Source organism: Podarcis filfolensis, assembly GCF_964270895.1.
Source record: "Podarcis filfolensis genome assembly, chromosome: 10".
In the NCBI taxonomy this organism is placed as follows: Eukaryota; Metazoa; Chordata; class Lepidosauria; order Squamata; family Lacertidae; genus Podarcis; species Podarcis filfolensis.
The window spans coordinates 32,121,613-32,141,179 of record NC_139612.1 but is presented as its reverse complement, the minus strand read 5'-3'; the positions used below and the strand labels follow the sequence as shown (position 1 = coordinate 32,141,179).

Genomic DNA, 19,567 nt, shown 5'->3' with positions numbered 1-19,567 from the left:
TACCACAGTATCTCTGACCACATTAAAGGTAAAGGGACCCCTGACCATTAGGTCCAGTTGTGGCCGACTCTGGGGTTGCGGCGCTCATCTCGCTTTATTGGCCGAGGGAGCCGGCGTACAGCTTCCAGGTCATGTGGCCAGCATGACTAAGGCACTTCTGGCGAACCAGAGCAGCACACGGAAACACCGTTTACCTTCCTGCCGGAGCGGTACCTATTTATCTACTTGCAGTTTGACGTGCTCTCAAACTGCTAGGTTGGCAGGAGCAGGGACCGAGCAACGGGAGCTCACCCCGTTGCGGGGATTCGAGCCGCCAACCTTCTGATCGGCAAGTCCTAGGCTCTGTGGTTTAACCCACAGCACCACCCACGTCCCTTTTGACCACAGTACCCTGGATCAATATAGGAACCTCTGAAGCCTCTCACTGCTTAGAGACTTGGGTTGCGCGTAACACATCCATAAAAGCAACCAAGGCTATTTCAATGCTGAAACGTAGCCATACTGTAATAAAGATAATCAGAAACATGAATTAATACTTGTCTCAATATCCCCTGGTATTATTAATTATATTTTTTATTCTCCATACAACTCACAAGAGCAAAAGTTTTTTGGTTTTTTAAAAATGAATTTATGAATGACTTGTAAGTGCTTTTCTTCCTCTTTTCTGCACCAAAATGTTAACAACTTGTTTGTATGGGTTATATTTGCAGAAACGCATCTGCAAAGGGCATATAACACATACATATAAATTGGAGTTTGACTAGCTGTTAAGAAAGTTGAAAGAAAAACAAGCTTCTCAACCCTCACACAGGTTAAGATAAAGGTTTTGGACAAGGTTTCAGATTCGACAAAATTCTTGACAAAATTTATTCCGCCACTCCCATCTCCCACATTAAAAAACTATTAGCAGAAAGGCTATTGAAAGGCTGTCCATGATCCCAGAGACTTTTCTGGAAACAGTTCTGTTTAATTCTCATGCCTGCACAATAGCAGTTTGGCACAATCAGTTATATACAAATGTCTCTAAAAGGGGCCTTTTAGAGACCCCTTTTAGAGACATTTCTTTCCTTTTAGAGGTCACTTGTTTCAAGGGTTCCAAATAGCAAAGAAAGTCAGTGGAGGGTATGTAGGGAAAGCTTGGGGTGGGGGGAAGAGAAGGCGCTTCTGCTGAGATATTTCAGAGTCAGGTCTCTTTCTATAGTGGGAGGGTTTCCCTTTAAATCTTTTTCAATAGGTTATTGATGGCTTTGAAACTTAAATGGCATTTGTCAACCATCAGTAAATCTTTAAAACTTTTTCTGCAAATAGCCCAACTCCAGGTCTCAGCTTTTCCCATTAATCTGTATGTAAGGCCACTGAAGGCTTTTTCAGAGTTTAGATAATGCCTAGATTAAAAGGTCCATTCAGAAGGAAAAGCTTTAGCATTCACCTTGTGTACATAGCCATTTCACCAGTGGTATTCATGGGTTGTTATTTCAACTCTGCATTTGTCTTGCAAACAAGACATACGCCACAAAGGCTTGGTAGAGACATTCTTTAGTGAATTATCGAAATCTATTTGCCTATTTGTCATGCCTTGTTACTTTTATTATGTATAATCAGTTTGAATCCAGGAACTTTAAACTGACAATTGTTCAATTATGTTGCTATTTTAAAAATGAAAGGTACAATTCAGCAATGATGCTGATAAAGGACAAATAGGGTGGTTTGACTTACATTTTTTTTTATTGTTCCCAGATGAGTTCCAATATCTTAGATGTTGCATTTGATGCAATTAAAAAGACGCTTGCAAAAATTGTTTTAGTATGTTTTGTCTTTTCCTTGTTTTATAGACTTCCATTGTTTATTCATTTTGTTCCTTTCATAAAAGGATGCAAGAGGCAAAAGATTAAGACATTTTTAAATAGCTGGAAGCACCTTCTTCCTGCTCTCCAAATCACATAAACTGAAAAACTGAAAATATTTCAAGACTGAAAGATTTGCGGCACTATTTGAGACGCCCTTAGAGTTAGCCCCACAGTTCCATGTGAAGATTCCACTGCTCAAGATCTTTAAGTGGACTTTAAAGACCTTTTTATTGCTGCTTTTAAAGGTTAGACTGAGTCTGTGTTTAGATTTCTGGCATGGCCATGCTAGTTCATGCTGGTTTTAGTAACATTTTGCACTGTTCAGAATTTAATAATGTCTTTTTAATCTGCCTTAATAATTGTACAGTTTAAGCCATAACACCTGAGGGACAACTGCTGCTGGAGAGCCAGCCCAGTTCCTCAGATAAAGTTGAGCAGAGAAAGAGAGAGATCCCCGCCACCACCACCTATCAAATCATTTCGCGATTCTAGGATTGTGATTAATAAAGTTGTAGAAAACCCAAGTTTGGCACCTGCCTCATTATTATTCCACAGGAGACAACAGGAAGAAAATGGAGCAGGGCCCCCAAAGCAAATGGGGGTAAGGATAGGGGAAAACACAAAATGGGAAAGTTGAAATGAGGCAGAGGAAAGCAGAGACTTGGTAAATGGAGGTTAACAGAATCACAGAGAAAGGGGAAGCAGGGAAATAAAGAAGAGGACGCTAATGGGCTGAAGAAGTATCTTATTCCATTTCCATATTTATAAGTTTCACATTTTTTTCCCATGTCAGGTGTCTAACTATAAAACAAACTACAGTACGTAAACCTCTGCATGCAACTAATCCAGGTGGGTCCAGTCATTAAGTCCCCAAAGTACTTGACAACCTAGAACTATTTAGTTTGATACACAACTTCAGAAGGAAAGAACCATAAAGAAAGACTGAGTCAATTTGTATAAGGCAATAAAAACTAAGCATATTTCCATGTGCGTGTATAAATAAAAAAAATTAAATATGATTACTATAAGTAAATGGTATAAATTAACAAATGCATTTGTTAAATAAAATACTAACTATGGCTGACTAGTAGCACACTATCCATATTCCAATCACTGGTAATAAATTTACGGAACTTAGGAAAATACAATGTTATATTCCAACCAAGATACTTTTAATATTTAAATACAGATAGCAGAACCTGTATTCAGTGATACAGATGATAATAGCTCGATTGAAGTCTTGTTTTAGTTTCATAATCTTATTCTTCCCAATTTGAAACAGAACCGTTAGTTAAAACCTATCCTATGTCAGCATCGTAGTATGAAATAAAGTATTCTCTGATGATTTGAAAAGTTATACAGTACAGTACTATGCTCCCAAAACTTACAGTGTCTGCTGTTCCATTCCATATTCAACATGATACTATTGGCTTGTTAATTACTTTTATCCAGAAGAATATTAGTTTTATCTTCTGAAGCAAAACAAATTAGACAGATCATGGCTGATTAGAATGCAACAGTAAAATCTCCTTATACTTTCTATTCCACTCCATTTCTCTCCAAAACAGGGGTGATGTCAAATACATAGGTATTTCCCACGCCAGTCTGGACTCTGTTTCTAATAAGTGCTGTGGCTGGAACAATGGTTCTTACACAGCGACTGAAGTTCTTTAGTTCAGTCATTGTGCACAAAAAGAACAGAGGACTCCTTAGCAAGCATTTGATGAAACATCTAGATTTCCATATTTCCCTAATTGCATTTTCTAAATGTGTGTGCATCTTATCTGACCAGAGTTTAAATGTTTTCTTTATTTCACTACTATGGCAAAATAAGAATGTGAAGGACTGGAATGATAATGATGTCTCAATTTATACACTTGAGGAGGGGAAATGATTTAAAAATAAATAAAAGTGGGCGCCGGGAGTCCTGATATTGTGTATCCCATAAATGTGTTATTTGAAATAGTGGCTTTCTAAAATGCTTCAAAAGTTCTGCTTTAACTCTAAATGTTCCACCCTGTTAATGTGTTGCACTCTTGTTTTTTTCTGTTCACAAAACTCTGCAAATGTGTTTGTTTCTTCGTGAAAAGTTTTCCTAAAATTTGTGTGCCACAGACAAAACAGTTGGCTGTGCTATTCCTTTATTTATTGTCAATTACTATATGTTAACAGTAGATCTTGTATTTAGATCCATTTAAACTTCACTATGCAGCTGCCCATTTGAAAATAAAATGGTTGCCTTCTTTCACTTCAGTGGGCACAATACAAAACATCCATTGAGCTTTCCCTTTATTGCAGCTGCCAGTGCCCAGCCGACTTTTAACAAACCAACCAAGCGGAATAACAATGCAGCTGTAACATTTTATGGTATTTCTGTTAGTTCTCTTTTGAGACCGAAGGTGTTAATTAGGAATCAAAGAATACTACCCTGCCAGCCTTCTTTCACAATCTATATACTGGTCACTGCAGTTTTCAGAAGAGAAAAATAAATCTAATAAAGGGACAAAAATGTTGTTTGTCACACCAGTAACATGTACTTAATATGCTTTGATCACAAGCTTTTTATGCAGTCTTGTCAGACAGGCTGAAAATATTTTTCCATCTCCCTCCAACTTTTTGTTGTCTTTCCTGAATTCTCATTCTCAAGTCTGAAATGTCTGGGTGGGAAAGAAGAAGCTTTAATAAGAGTTTGATTTGCTGGTGAAAATTGATGGTCTTGTTACTAGAACATTATCAACAGCTCTTCTATTAAAACATAAACTGTTTTTAACAAAACAGTTCTCTCTCTGCCAGGTATTGAAACTAAGTGTCAGGCTGTCTGGCATTACCTATCAGGTATGACTCAAAAATTTGGAAAAGATACTGCTTAACAGATTACAAGAGTTTTGCTTCAAATAAATACAAAAAGTCTTACGCGGTAGAGTAATAGGTAAATCTTCCTTGTTCATATTCCAGTTAGAAAGGCAGCTTTTGCACTACATATTTGATAATGGTGTTCATGTATTCCACACTCAAAGGTATCAGCATGAAGTCATTACCTTTAATCTTCCATCAAACTTAAAACCTTGAAATAAAACTTTATGAAGTCAGCACTGCTGGGAATTAGTCAAGCTTCCTAGCTCTCCCAGCAAGAGCTTTTACTGTTAGATGTCCCAATCATGCCAAAATCCATTAATCCTGCTGGAGGAAGACAGAAGGAAGCTCAAGTTGTTGATTTAATGTTAATGGATTGAATGGACTTCCAAGGCAGCCTACTGAGTTGTCTAAACTATAAAGCAAACAAAGCAATTTAATTTAATTTATATTTGAAATGTTAAAAACAAATTCATAGTGTAGCTTTGGGAAATAAAAAATGACAATATTTTATGAAACATGTTGACCAGTACATCATCTGAACAGGTTGAGGATCCTGTGGCTATATCTAGTAAGGTGAGATGACAAAGAAGCAAGGATACTTCTAGGAGACATGGGGAAAAGTAAACAAAATGAAGACAACATGTGACAAAATGAAGAATGAAACAAGTCATTAGGCTGGTCCAGAAACAAGGGCCAACTTTTGAAACACTTTTGGTTTGTGGCAGATATGTAGTTCAGCAAGGACATTTCAGCTTCCAGTTGTGCAACCAGAAGTTGATCTGATCATGAAACAGCTGGATTCAGTTTTTGGATTGGCGTGCAAAACAACAACAACAACAACAACAACAACAACACTCACTCCATGGTGGTGCAGCCTATGTCAACATATAGCAGAAGGAAATATGGACAGAAACCACAGCTGCCATGGATTCAAAAGGCAGAGTGATAAGATCCTAATTCAGTTTTGTCCCCCAGGTAAGTTACTGGATTTGCATATGGTTCAAACTGTATACTCTACCACAAGCTCATGGGGGACCCTGGGCAAGTCACTATCTCTCAGCCTTAGTTTCTCCACAGCACAAGTTTGCCTACCTTTCAAAGCTATTGATGGATGGGATAAATAATCTATAATACTTTACAGAGGGAAAACTGGGGCGTGAAGTTGCCACCCATAAACTGGTAGGCAGTGAGACTCAATGCTCTGTTTCCTGCAGGGGCAGCTGCAGGACCTTAGGTAGTGAAGATGATCCAGCAGGCTTGAAGTCACCACCTATCCTCTGATAGCTGGTGATATAAATCCTTTGCACTTTAAGAGTCTGGATTGTGCATTGGAAGCTTTATCTATACTTAGCCCACTCCTGACATCAGATGGGGTAGGTGGCATGGTTTTGGGGAAAATAGGTGGCATGGTTTTGGGGGAAATAGCCTCATGACCCAAAATGAGATCTGTGGTGATTCATCACCCCTGATCTATATACATATAGTCATCCGTCCGTCCCCCCCATTATTATTTTTTAATGAATATATTCAATTACTTCAGCACTAACACAATAAGAACTTTGGAGCTCTAAGTCCTTAATCTTCATCAGTTTAAGAAGTAGCAAGGACATATTTGTGTTAAGAATAGAAAACCAAGCTACTCATGTACCATGATCTTGGGAATTGCTGCTAGCAAAGGGACCACATGCAAATGCTTCAAACCAAGTAGTTTAACCAACTGAATTTCTTTAAAAAGGAAAAAAGAAAAAAATCATAAACACTTCCTCTCTAAAGCAAACAAAACTGGAGAACTGCTTCAACTAACATTTCCTGTGTTTCATGGTATTTCACTTGCCTAATTGTTATGAGCCAGATAGGAGTTCCCATTCAGCTGCTCACTTTTGCAGGGAGATCACTTTGGAAATAAGAAAGGAAATGTTTGTGGAAAGAGTATCACAAGTTCTACGTCATAAACCAAATCTAGGTCTGCCACTTTTTTGCCTAAGAGAGAGACTATGTTTTAACAGTTGCATGACTGAGTTCAATGAGACCTTTCCCCAGGTAAGCAGATATAGAATCTTAGCCTCAGTGTGCCACCATAACCATAAAATAGGCTGGAGGTCATGATTCTGAGTCACAATTTGTGATGGTGGATTCTTATAGTTAGCAAGTGATGAATCCCTTTAGGAAACAAGCAAGCAGCCTGCTATGTGTTACTTGGGTCTTGAGCATCTCAATCTTCATGTATGTATGATTCAGTTGTGAATAGCAAAAGACTATCAATCAGTTGCAAATACTCCCTTTGGGGGGGAAGGTGGTTAAGAGGGTTACAGAGAGGCAGCTATAAGCATTTTTTGATGGCATGGATTATACAGGCTCATTCCAAACTGGACTGGTCCATGGGACTGTGTCATCCTCGGTCACCTGATGGCTGATCTTTAAAGAGATTAGGACAAAGTGAGTGTGTCCTTGTTCTTTCTTCTGGGTCTCCCTGTGGCTTTTGATGCCACAGACCATAGTATCTTCCTGCACAGACTCTGTGGATGGGAACTGGAGGCACTCTGTTACAGCTAGGGGTGTCAACATGAATAAAATATGGGGGGGGGCAGGTAAGCCCTGCCTGCATGATTGATCACACGATGTGACACACACACACCATTTGAACGGCAATGCCTATTAAGTGAGGGGGAGGCTCAAATATTTCATTGGGAATGGTCTCCTATGGTTCCAGTCCTACCTACAGGGCTGAATCCAGACCGTAGCATTGGTAGAGTGCTTTTTGGCCCCCTGGCAAGTCTGCTATGGGGTGCTGTAGGATACTATTTTATCCCCAATGCTTTTAAAAAATATCTATGTATATGAAGCCTCTGGAAGTCTTTAGGCATTTGGGAGCAAGGTGCTACAAATGCACCGATGACACTCAGCTCTGTTTCTCCATAACATCTGAATCAGGAGATGCTGTATGGGCTCTGAACTGCAGCCTGGATGCAGTTGGTGGGATGGATGAGAGAAAATAAGCTCAGCTTAAATCCTAGTAAGACAGAGGCACTGTGGGCGAAGGGTTCCCGTGTCTGAAAAATTGGTCAACTGCCTGCCCTGGATGGGGTTGCAGGTACACAGTCTGGAAGTGCTGCTGAATCCTCGTCACTGGAGACTCAGGAAATCTCAGTGCCTAGAACCACCTTTTACCATCCATGGCTGATTTAACAACTATGGTTGTTCCTAGACCAGGAGAGCTTGACCACAGTAGTTCAGGCACTGGTGACTTTAAGATTAGATTACTGAAATATGTTCTGTGTGGGATTTCCCCTGTGCTTGGTTTGGAAATTGCAGTTTGTATAGAATGCTGCAGCATAGTTGCTGAGAGGAGTGAGACTCTGTCCAGCATCTAACACCTGATCAGAGACCTGCACTGGTTGCGACTTGTTACTAGGTCAAGTTTAAGATATATAAAGTCCTCAACAGCTTGGGACCAGGAACTTACAAGATCCCCTTACCCCATATATGCCCATTTGACTGCTTCAGTCTGTGGAACTGACACTGTCCAGGTGTCACATAATATTTGCTCTGCACTTAGAATAATAGAATTGTAGATTTGGAAGGGACCCAGGCTGGATCTAGACACACCAAAAAAAGCGTTTCAATAAAAAACTTTATTTTTAAAAAAAGCGTTTCAGGAAAACGCGTTGTAAATCTCAAAGTGGGAAACCACGTTGGCGAAAGAAGGAACTCCAAAGTGCCACCTGGTGTCACAGTGTTATAATGCATATAAAACACTTTTTCTTTAGTAAATGTAGCTGAGTCCCCAAAGATATGAACATTTTAGCATATAAGTACAGTGGTACCTCGAGTTGCGGACAGGATATGTTCTGGAGGTCCAGCCAGATCCTGAGGTTTTTGCAACTAGAGAGACCGCTTCTGCACATGCACGTGTGGCAAAAACCCGGAAATATACTTCTGGGTTTGCCGCTCACATATCCTGACGTTTATGTAACCGGAGGGATATGTAAGCGGAGGTACAACTGTACCTACACTTTGTAACTCCCTTTTCATTCAGATAAGCTTATGCAGACATGTAGAAGCTGAAACGTGCCAACTTTGTTACAGATCTTTAGGCACCAGGCAAAAACATTCTTCTCCCAAGCCTTTGGCTAATTAAACCATCTACGGACTATGTGTGTGTGGTGGGGTACTATTGTTTGTTACTATGCTATCTATTTTTGTGTTTTTATAGTGTAAACCACCCTGTGATCATCAGATTAAGACAGGTATAGACATTTAATAAATAGATAATAAATAGCCTGTTTTTAGCTTTACTGTTGATTTTAATTATATTATGAATTTTTAAACTTTGCCTTCTATTGATTTAAATGTTTGCTTTATTTTTGTAGACTACTTAGAAGTTATGTTTACAATCAAGCTGCATATAAATGTTGTTAAATAACTAAAAAGAAATCAAAAGTATGTTCTAAGTAATGGAGTCCCAAACTATCCATATTTATTTATTTAAAATAATTCTGTCTCTCCTGCATTTGAGGCAGGATATTAAAACACAATAAAGACAATTATAAAACATTACGACCAGATAATTTCACAGCAGTATCTTCACACTTAAATTTCCATCAGCTTTGAAAGGCTGTCTTTAAAATATAGGTCTTATAACCCTATTTTAAAAAGTTGTGAAATGACTCTGAACTGAGCTTGAAAAAGACCACCAGGGGCAAAGCTCTCAACTTGTCTGGTCCTGGTTAACAATCTTGATGCCCTGTGTCCTGAACTAGATGAGGTTTCTGGGCCGTTTTCAGTTGCAGTTCCACATATACTGAACTGCACAGATCCAAACACAAAAAACCCACAGCATTTATGTTTCAGTTGCTGTGGCAACACAAACTGCTGTTTATATGATGGTGGCTAATAGCTGGGCTTTGAAAACAATAAATGAATGAATAATTAAGTACAATATTTGATTTTTCATTTGTTTTACACAGAGCTCATAAAGCTTTGTCTTGTCCTTTTCAGCAGAGGAACACGACAATTATTCACCCCTGGGTATAATCAACAAAATGGCCTGCCCTAAGTCAACACAGAATGCTTATCCCCAGTGAACTGCAGGCATACCTGCAGACTTCAACTACCATGCCATGAACAGCCAGGGTTGCGATAAATTAGGGTGAGGGAATCTCAGGCCCAGGGATGGATGAGGCCCTGCAGGCCTGTCTGTCCAGCCCTCTGAACCGTACCCAGGCCATGTACCCCTCCACAATCCATACTTCCAGGACCCTGCTCTGCACTGTCTAAAAGTACTTTCGCCCATTTTGAAAGTATCCTTTAAATATTATAAAGCCTCATGCTTACCTAGATGAAGAGAAGTTTCTGTATGAACATGCATATTGGGGACATTTGCGTAGCACCCCATAGAACTGATCTGACCAGCTGAGTTGTAGTCCAGACCCGCTACCGCTTAAATTCACTGCATTGTTACTGAAGGGGGGTTAATCACCCAGACCTTATCTGTTTCATGATCAGTAGTGCAAACTCAAGCTTTCTCAGTTACCATAATCCCAAACCCAAAGAATTCTGCTCTGTTTGGCAACAATGGAACTCGCCTCAAGACCTCAGCAATCACGATAACACTATTCCTTAAATTAACAACAACAAGGAAACGTAAATGGCATTTTTAAATGCCTGCAAACAATTAACATTCCCCCCCATCCTATTCACTTGGATACAAATCCCACTGATTTCGATGGAAATGATTAAATTGCATTCTTTAAACAATAACGGGCAGAGAGTATAAAAAGAAAGCTTTCCAAGTTGCTCCAGATCTGGGTAAGCAATTTTAATGGTAAGCATTTGAAAGACAAACTCCACTGGGGGAAAAAGGCCAAGTTAACAAGGGAACACTTGAAGGAAGTTTAATCTCAGCTGGCATGTTGACTGGGAAGGTCAGCTTCACGCACGCGTTCACAGCTGGAGTCGGGCTCCCTCTGTCAGGCCAATTGTCCTCTGCACTCCAGATACTAAGCCAAACTGAAGGTGCCTTCACTCTGCCAGACCCTTGCATTTTACTAGTTTAAAGGGAGTTTCCTTCCCCCACCACACCACCCTGTCAGTTTACATATAATTTCCACAGAGCAGTCACCACACAAAAAAGGAATACCGGGTGTATGCTATGCAATGGCTTTTTCAGTCTCTCCCCTTAAAGTCACACAACCCTGACATGCATATAGTTTTAGCAAACAGGGAATGCAACACGTTAGTTTAGTTGTGCTTTATTTAAGTACACGATGGCCCAGTATTTAAAAGCAGCATAATTTGCCAATTTATATGTGTCAAGGAAAAGAGAATTGACTAAAATGTATTTCTATAATGCTAGCATCCTTGAGTTTAGCCACCATGATCTAGATAACCTTACCATACAGGGCCATTCTAATTAATAAGAATATCACAAACCTTTATGACATATGGTGAATTTATTTACTTACCTTATACTATTAAACTTTTGTTGCGTGGTGGTCTGATGACTAGATACAAATAAACAAATCTGATCTATCATGATTTATTAATTGTAAACTAGCCAAAACAGTGAATGTACAGAGGTGTTAATCAGATATAGAAACTCCTCACTTTACTGCACCTTTTTGATATTTTTTCACTCAGCCAGAATTTTCCTTAGATTACACATTATTCTTTCACTGACTTTTTATATTTTTGTTTTCAATGGCCCATATAACAATCTACTTTTTAACTGTACTTAAAAAAAGTTTTTAGAGAAGAATAAATGTTTAAACAAAAATGAGAAGAAGTAAAATCTCCCATTACACTTGCTTCTTTCAGATATGCTTAGGACTGAAAAGTGTATGGATATGGGTTTCCCCCACCCCAGAAGAATATATATTGTCATCCTAAGGACAGCACTTAAATTCACCTCAGAAAAGTTCAGTCTAACAATAAGAATATTTTGGAATGGTTTTTTCTATAAGCAATATATAATTAAATACAGTATATATTTAATTACATGGTTTACGTGGTATTCACCTCTGAGCAGACAAACTGAAGTTAATGGCTATGCCTGACAGGGTATGCTTTAATATAGCTAATTACTAGAAAGCTACTTTTGAAAAGTAAGCGGCACAGTTCATAACTCCAGCTTTCCCCATCCTCTGGTTTTTAACAGTTCAGTCCTGGCCTACAAGTTTTATGTTACTAATGCCGAAATCCTATCACACTTAGTTGGGTGTAAACCCTATTGAACTTAGCAAGACCTACATTATTTGCTTAATGTATACGCACACCATTCTTCAAACAACTGGTCCCTGGGGTAGCTATAGGCTGATCATATTTTAATTTACTTCTGACTAAATATGTATAGTTCCAACCTTTACATTCACTGTCCTTGATTCCAAACAGCACAGATGAAATACTTTACAATAAATGTGTTTTGCCATGTTCTACAGCACATGAAAGAAAGCAGTGTTTATATACATTATCCATCAAGTCTCATCTGTAGGCTGGATAGGCTGACGACAGACGTCTGAGGCAATACAGTGGTACCTTGGTTCTCAAACTTAATCCATTCCGGGAGTCCATTCGACTCCCGAAACCGTCAAAAACCAAGGCATGGCTTTCGATTGGCTGCAGGAACTTCCTGCACTCAGTCGGAAGCTGCAGAAGCCGTGTCGGATGTTTGGCTTCTGGAAAACGTTTACAAACTGGAACACTTACTTCCGGGTTTGTGGCGGTTGGGAGCCAATTTGTTCAACGACTAAACAGTTCAGGAACCAAGGTACCACTGTACCTGAATCCTCAACTTTCAGGAAGGCAGATACCTTTGCCTCTTGGCTGCTATGTCACATTTTGAGTGTGTCCTTCTGCCTGTCTTCCAGAGGAGTAGTTGTGTTTGTTGGTTTCAGCAAAACAATCAGTCTTGTGGCAACTTAATAACTAACAAGTTTATTCTGGTTTATACATTTTGCCACCCTTGTTTCCAGTGAGGAATTGTTACATAGAATGAAGTTATTAGTCAATAGCTTTACTTGGTTAACAACAAACAAAACATTCAGCTAGGAACAGTAATTTGCACCAACAGTGGAAAATAAGGAGGTGAGACACAAGGTTGTGTGAAATAGGCCACGTTTATTCATTTAAAGGGATGCAGGTGGCGCTGTGGGTTAAACAACAGAGCCTAGGACATGCTGATCAGAAGGTTGGCAGTTCGAATCCCCACAATGGATTCACACAATGTAGGTGAGCTCCTGTTGCTCAGTCCCTGCTCCTGCCAACCTAGCAGTTCGAAAGCACATCAAAGTGCAAGTAGATAAATAGGTACCGCTCCGGCGGGAAGGTAAACGGTGTTTCCATGCACTGCTCTGGTTCGCCAGAAGCGGCTTAGTCATGCTGGCCACATGACCCAGAAGCTGTACACCAGCTCCCTTGGCCAATAAAGCGAGATGAGTGCCGCAACCCCAGAGTTGGCCACGACTGGACCTAATGGTCAGGGGTCCCTTTACCTTTACCTTATTCATTTAATATGGACCAGCGGTGGGGGGAAATGGTGCGGGATATTAACTGCATATGGCAAACTGTGGTCAAGCCAGCCCTGCTAAGAAGGAGGAGCAGCATTTCATCTACCCCTTTCCTTATGCCCCATCTTTCAGTTGAGTCGAGAGGCCTTGCTGCTTCATAGGTTGGCCCCAAAGGTGCTCCCTACCCACAGCCTCAAAGACAAATCTCAGGACTACATTTGTTACTCTTAAAGGTGCCTATGGAGGCTCAGCAAGCCTTAATTATTTTGGCCTATGTGGCCAATGAACCTATTCAATGGCTGCCACCTGCTAAGAGCACCAGCCACCAAATCAGTACAGTGTAGGCAAAAAAGTCAATCAGCAAAGCCAAAAAATTCCTACTTGGTCCCAGAAGACAACTAGCAATGCCTATACTGAAGAAAGAGTAAGGGGTGGGTGCCAAGGAATGGAGGAGGTTGTAGGAGAGGAGAGCCAGGCTTAAATAGTCCAACCTTAGCCCCGCCATCTCCTTTAGCATTAACATGTGTTAGGACTCTTGAAGCCTTCCTTTCCCTAAAGGGCTGCAAAGGTTATTCACCACCACTGCTTCAGGCAAGGCTGCAAGGAGATTTGTCATAATGGTTTGAAATAGCATTATTTGCTCTATGAATAATGAAGTTGACCTCAATAGTAAAGTAAAAAGATACTGGCTTTAAATGGAGAAATTTCACTACCAAGAATTACTACGATGACCGATAACGCAAAGCAATGTTCAAAACAATGGTTGAAGTTGAGAAAGGAAAAAAAGGGTGGTAATCACAGTTTCACCCAATTAAACAATCTTGATGTCATGATAATAGCAACAAATTGATGTTTCATCTATTCACTTTCATGAAAAGTAGCATTTTTCTCGAAGTCATACAATTATTTTAAAAGTGCAGTGATAAACCTTTAGCCCATTGTATCATGTCAAAACCTATACAAATGGAGCTTGCACATTTTTTCAAGCATTAAACTGGGTGGATATAAACGTGACCTAAAACCCACAAGACAGTGGTGCAGCATCACCTCCTGGTTTGGAAGAACAGTTTTCACATATCAAGGAGGCCTCCAGTATAAAAGTCTCATACTCTACTGTGTCCAAATCGGTTTGTCTTGAGGAGAAAAAAAAAGATATCCATCATGTTCAAATGCCTTTGACCTTCTACCCAGTAGCTACACCAGAGAAGATTAGGGGTGGGTATCCAATGTCAGATCAAGTAAAAACACTCTAGTTTATCACCAGGTTTGATAAGCGGCATATAGACAGTGGTGGGGGACCTTTTCCAACCTGAGGTCCACATTCTTTCATAGGAAACCTTATGGAGGTCACATGCCTATAGTGGGTGGAACACTGAACGCAGAGGGCTACATTGCTGCCCACCTGCAGAAGTCAGAGATTTCTTCACACAAACACATCTCTCCATCCCAGCAAGCAAGAGCAACTTCCACAGTTGAAGGCTATATTACAGCCAGGCAGAGGCACTCAAGAAGGATCTGAGCAAAGCCAGAGAGCAGTGTGGCCTGGGCAGGGCAGGGCACAGCTTGGAAAGCATCCCAAGAGCCAGACAGAGATGCCTGAATGGCCACATCCTCCCCACAAGTCAAAGCTTCCTTATCTCTGATATGGAGACTACAATTTCCTTGGCTAGACTGAGTAGTAAATCCAAAGCGAAGATTGATCTGCCTTCCTGGGCACCTGCTCTGGTCTTAGGCAGAGATCAGTTAAAGATTAAATAAAATACTGCACTTCAAAGCCAGGCCTTGGGAAGCGAAGGTAAAGATAGCATCCAGCAGTGCCAACTAAGCTTATGCTCTTGCTTCATTTTTAACTACTCTGTAAACAATGCATCATAATTATATAGTGGATTGGTATAAATACCCGAAAGAACATAAGATAGGGCTGCCATATTTCAAAGAGTAAAAACCAAGACACCCCAAAAGTTGTTGAGCCTGGTGGATCAGGCCTGTGGCCCATCAAATCATACAAGATACTTGTATATGATGGACAAAAAAATGTATTTAAATGGCTTACATCCTATTTTCTAATAAACAAATGTTTAAGGCCGTAATCCTATATAACCTCTTATCTGGGAGTAAGCCCCATTGAACTCATTAGGATTGCACTATAAAGCAACATCTACACAGGTGTTTTGGCAAGAAATTGATTGTTTTTCTGGGTTGCCCCTTGTAGTATGGTTCTAAATACATACTTCCCCTAAGTGTGCATGGATTTGGCTTTGAAGTGGTGTCTCTGTGCCACCTCAAGGTATAATCGAGTGAAGTGAGATCATCCAGTTCACCAGTATTGCAGTGCCCTAGCCTAGACAGCAGCTTCTCAGTGAATGTACAACAATAAAACAAAGCATGCAGACTGAGGTTGTAGGTTAATTCCTATATAAAAGCACTTTTCATGTATAAATTTTGATAATCTGAAAGCACATTCTCAACCATACTTTTTCCCTACTCAGGCTACATAAATCCACAATTAACACATACATATTTTACCTCTTTGTACCAAACAAAAAGAAATAAAAATCTGCCATGTACTTTGACAGCACAGCAAGATACTAATATAAACATACAGCACACACACCACACACTGAGCCTCTTGGGCTTGCCAATCAGAAGGTCAGCAATACGAATCCGTGTGACGAGGTGAGCTCCTGTTGATCTGTCCTAGCTTCTGCCAACCTAGCAGTTTGAAAGCACACCAGTGAAAGTAGATATATAGGTAATGCTGCAGCAGGAAGGTAAACAGCGTTTCTGTGCACCTAGCACTCATCACAGTGTTCTGTTGCACCAGAAGCAGCTTAGTCGTGTTGGCCGCATGACCTAGAAAGTTGTCTGTGGACAAGCGCTGGCTCCCTCAGCCTGAAAAGCAAGATGAGCACTGAACCCCATAGTTGCCTTTGACTGGACTTAACCATCCAGGGGTCCTTTATCTTTACCTTACGTGACACTGTAAATCCAGACTGTCTCTGTTAAGAAGTAACCCACTGAGTTCAACCATACATACTACCAGGCATGTTTCTATAGGACTACAGCCTTAAACATATTTCAGAACTCTACCATCTCCATCCCCTGGTACCTTCCACCTCAGAATATACAAACAAAGAGTACTAAGTGTTGGAGAGCTGTAACAAGTACCATGGCTCACTTAATTTGCAGTAGCCCCGCTGAATGTAATAGAATGCATGATTGCAGCCTACAGATTTGAAAGTGATATGGATCATGGTCAATCCTAATGTGAGTATTTTTACAATAATATTTATATCATAGCTCATGATGCTGGTTTCAATGCTGAATCAGATTTTTTAGCTCTTGAGGATGGTTCCCAAGACTCTGTCTGGCTCCATGGTCCATTTGGATTTTGTTGCCCATTGGTGGTGGAAAACAGGCGCATCTGTCTAAAACCGGAATGCCTCAAGCTTGGGAATTACACAGTGCTGCCCATCTCCGTTATATCTGATGCAGTCAGAGTGGTGGACAGACACGAGACTGTCAGATAGCCCCACTTTTAAAGAACTGCCTTCTGATCCCATGTCATGTTGGGGTGGGTTCCACAAAATGCAAATGTGTTGTTGGCAACAGTAAAATCTATTGGGTTTTCCATGGAAAGGTTAAATCCCAGTTAAATGCATAGGCTGGCATTTTTATGCCATTGACATCCTGAGGGTGCTTGTGAAGGAATTGCATACGTGAGGAGTGCTGATCCCACAACACCCATAGGGTAACAAACCTATTGAGACGGACACTTCTTTCTTGTGAAACTCCACTGCTCCTAAAGAACAAACTCCACAATGCCCTTAATTGTTTTTAGCGCTCACGCAACAGTCTCTCAGAACAACTCATCTGCATCCTGGAACAGGATCACAGGAAAAAACAACCATTTTCACGAAGTTCCCTTTGAGAGGGACAAACCTAAACCAGTAGACACACCGCAGGGTTTTGCTTAGGTTACTAGATACCCATCGCTTTAAGCAGCATGGCTTATTTCGGATACCGCTGTCCCCTGCTTAATCCAGGACATCACGTCCTCTGCAGAACATGGTCTTGCTCTGGCACGGGCGACCGTCGCGCAAAGGACTGAGATCGGCGAGATCCTTTATCCTCCCCTACTTCTTATACCTTATTCTAACTAAGCCAAAGTCTGCGCGGTTGAAATAGAATCACAGAGCCCTCCTCGCATGTCCCCCCCTTCCTCCGTTGTTTCAGTGGGTCTTACATTGTAAACCCTCGAGGTAGGACCTGTCTTACCTGTTCTTCCTAAAGCACGCCGATGGCGTAATCATAGCATCACCCCTTATACCTAGCCTCACCAACGACTAAGGTAGCGGCTTTCTCATTGCCCTGCCCGCCCCCCGTTCCCACAGCTGCAAAAAAAGGGCGCCTGCCCCGCGCGCCAAAGCCACTTACAGGTAAGAGGTGAAGACGCTGAGGTTGGCGGGCACGCCGGCCAGGCCCAGGTCCGAGCAGTCCACTCTCACGAGCATCCCGTCTTCCTCGCAGTGGCAAGCGGCCGGGCAGCTCCTCGGGCGCCTTCCGAACGGGCTCCCTCCGCCGGCAAGCGGCACCACCGCGCCGAGGAGCCCAAGCAAGCTGGCAAGGAGCAGCGCGCGGGCGGCGGCGGCGGCAGAGGTGTCCATGGTGCCAAGGCAGCGCTGAGGGGGCGAGCGGCGAAAACGGCGGAGCTCCTTTCCTGAGAAGCCGAGGGAGCCGCTGACATTCCCCCCTCAGCTGGACGACGCGGGGGCTTGCCGACGCTCGGAGGCGCGCGCTCGGCTTTTTGAGGTGGGAAGGCGACTCTCGCTCTTCTGTGAATGTATAGCCTCAAGCTCGGAGAGAGAGGGGACGCTTAGAATGGCTGGCAGCTCATGAAACTGCAGTTGGAGGGACTGCGGTGGCGGCTGCTGCTGCTCCCGTAAGCCCGAGCCGCTCTTTGTAGGAGCATCTCAGTTTACACGCTGTTTTTAAAGAGCTGGAGTCTGAACCGCGCGCGCCCGCTGACGTCGCCCCGACGTCGCCTCGCCGCCGCGCTCCCTGCTCCTGCCAGCGCCGGAGATGGGGGGGGGGGGGGCGCGGTTGCGTGAGCGACAGAAAGCTCGCGAGGGGGTGGGGCTTGTGCGCTCTCTTGCCAGAGCCCGGCGGGAACAGAAGCTGGCCAAGGCAGATGCGAACGCCGAGTGGGAGTTTAGGCGCGCTTCGCTCCCTTCCCGCCCCTTCTTCTTGCTGCTGTTTGGTGTGCCAGCCGGAAAAAGGCCAGCTTGGCAGCGCCTCAGAGCTGCGAGGCGATAGTCCTTGACGCAACTAAAGCCCGGGACGGCCGTAGTTTTCCCCTCGACGTACACAAACCCCGCGCAGCCCAAGCCCCTCACGTCAAATGTCAGCGGGAAGTTTGTTCTTACGGAAGTCACTATTCCCGCCCCGCCACAAACATTTCACCTTCAACCGCTCCATGGTGGCGGGGATTCAGCAGGTGCAGCTTTTCTGACCACCCTGCAGCTGTTAAAGAAACAGGAGGTCAGTCACGTGTGAAGCGTCACTTCAGTCCCCTTTTCCAAGAGAGCGTTTTCTTTAAACAGCCTGCTGATGACATATAAATATATGCCCATTGTGATGGTGACCAGATCGACAACATTATGTCCTTACTGTAGAAGCAGGACTATAGTTTTGTCTCCCACATCTACTCTTCCCCAAGTGTAAGGCAGGGTTTTCCCCCACACACAGTCTAAAAACTTAAGAGTTGATGGGAAAAAAACCAACCACAGTAGAACAAAGTCTACTTGCTAATTATCAAGTTTTTTTAAAAAAAAAAACATATAACGTTCAAATAGCAGTTCAGTTCTATCCCTGATGGGCAAGTTGTGCATCAATTTCAATCTGTTAGGGAGGACCATTTGAGCCTGCAAATCCTGATTCATTTCAATTGTTTGGCACTGGCTGAAGTTTTAGCCTATTTCTTGGCTAAATAGGTGGATTTGACCTCCTTCCCAACTATAAACAAATAACGCTGTGTATTTTTGTGGGTCCGGTATAGGATCTTGGATAGGAATGCAGGAAACTGAGGGGAAGTAATTAAGCAAAAGAAAAGAAAAGAAAAGAACGAAGGAATCTCTTGTTCTCTACCAGATTACATATTTATATTGAATATATATCTTCCCTTTCCTCAGGATGGCATACACAGCCCCTGTCTCCTACACCAGTTTTATCTTCACAACAACCCTGTGAGGTACGTTAGGCTGAGAAAAAGCAACGGGCCAAAGGTCACCAAGGGAGTTTCATGACTCGGTGGGGATTTGAACGCTCGTCTCCCCAATCCTAGATAGACACACTTATCAA

At 42.0% G+C, this 19,567-nt stretch overlaps 1 protein-coding gene across 1 annotated transcript in view; it reads right to left on the bottom strand.

The window, feature by feature from the left end:
- The window catches only part of LGR5 (leucine rich repeat containing G protein-coupled receptor 5), an 81,472-nt gene extending 63,177 nt beyond the window's left edge, over positions 1–18,295 (bottom strand). The window contains exon 1 of the mRNA XM_083574453.1: positions 17,645–18,295. Within this exon, the coding sequence (XP_083430579.1) occupies positions 17,645–17,874 (230 nt within the window). The 5' untranslated portion in view covers positions 17,875–18,295. The remainder of the gene's footprint in view (positions 1–17,644) is intronic.
- Between the last annotated feature and the right edge of the window lie 1,272 nt (positions 18,296–19,567).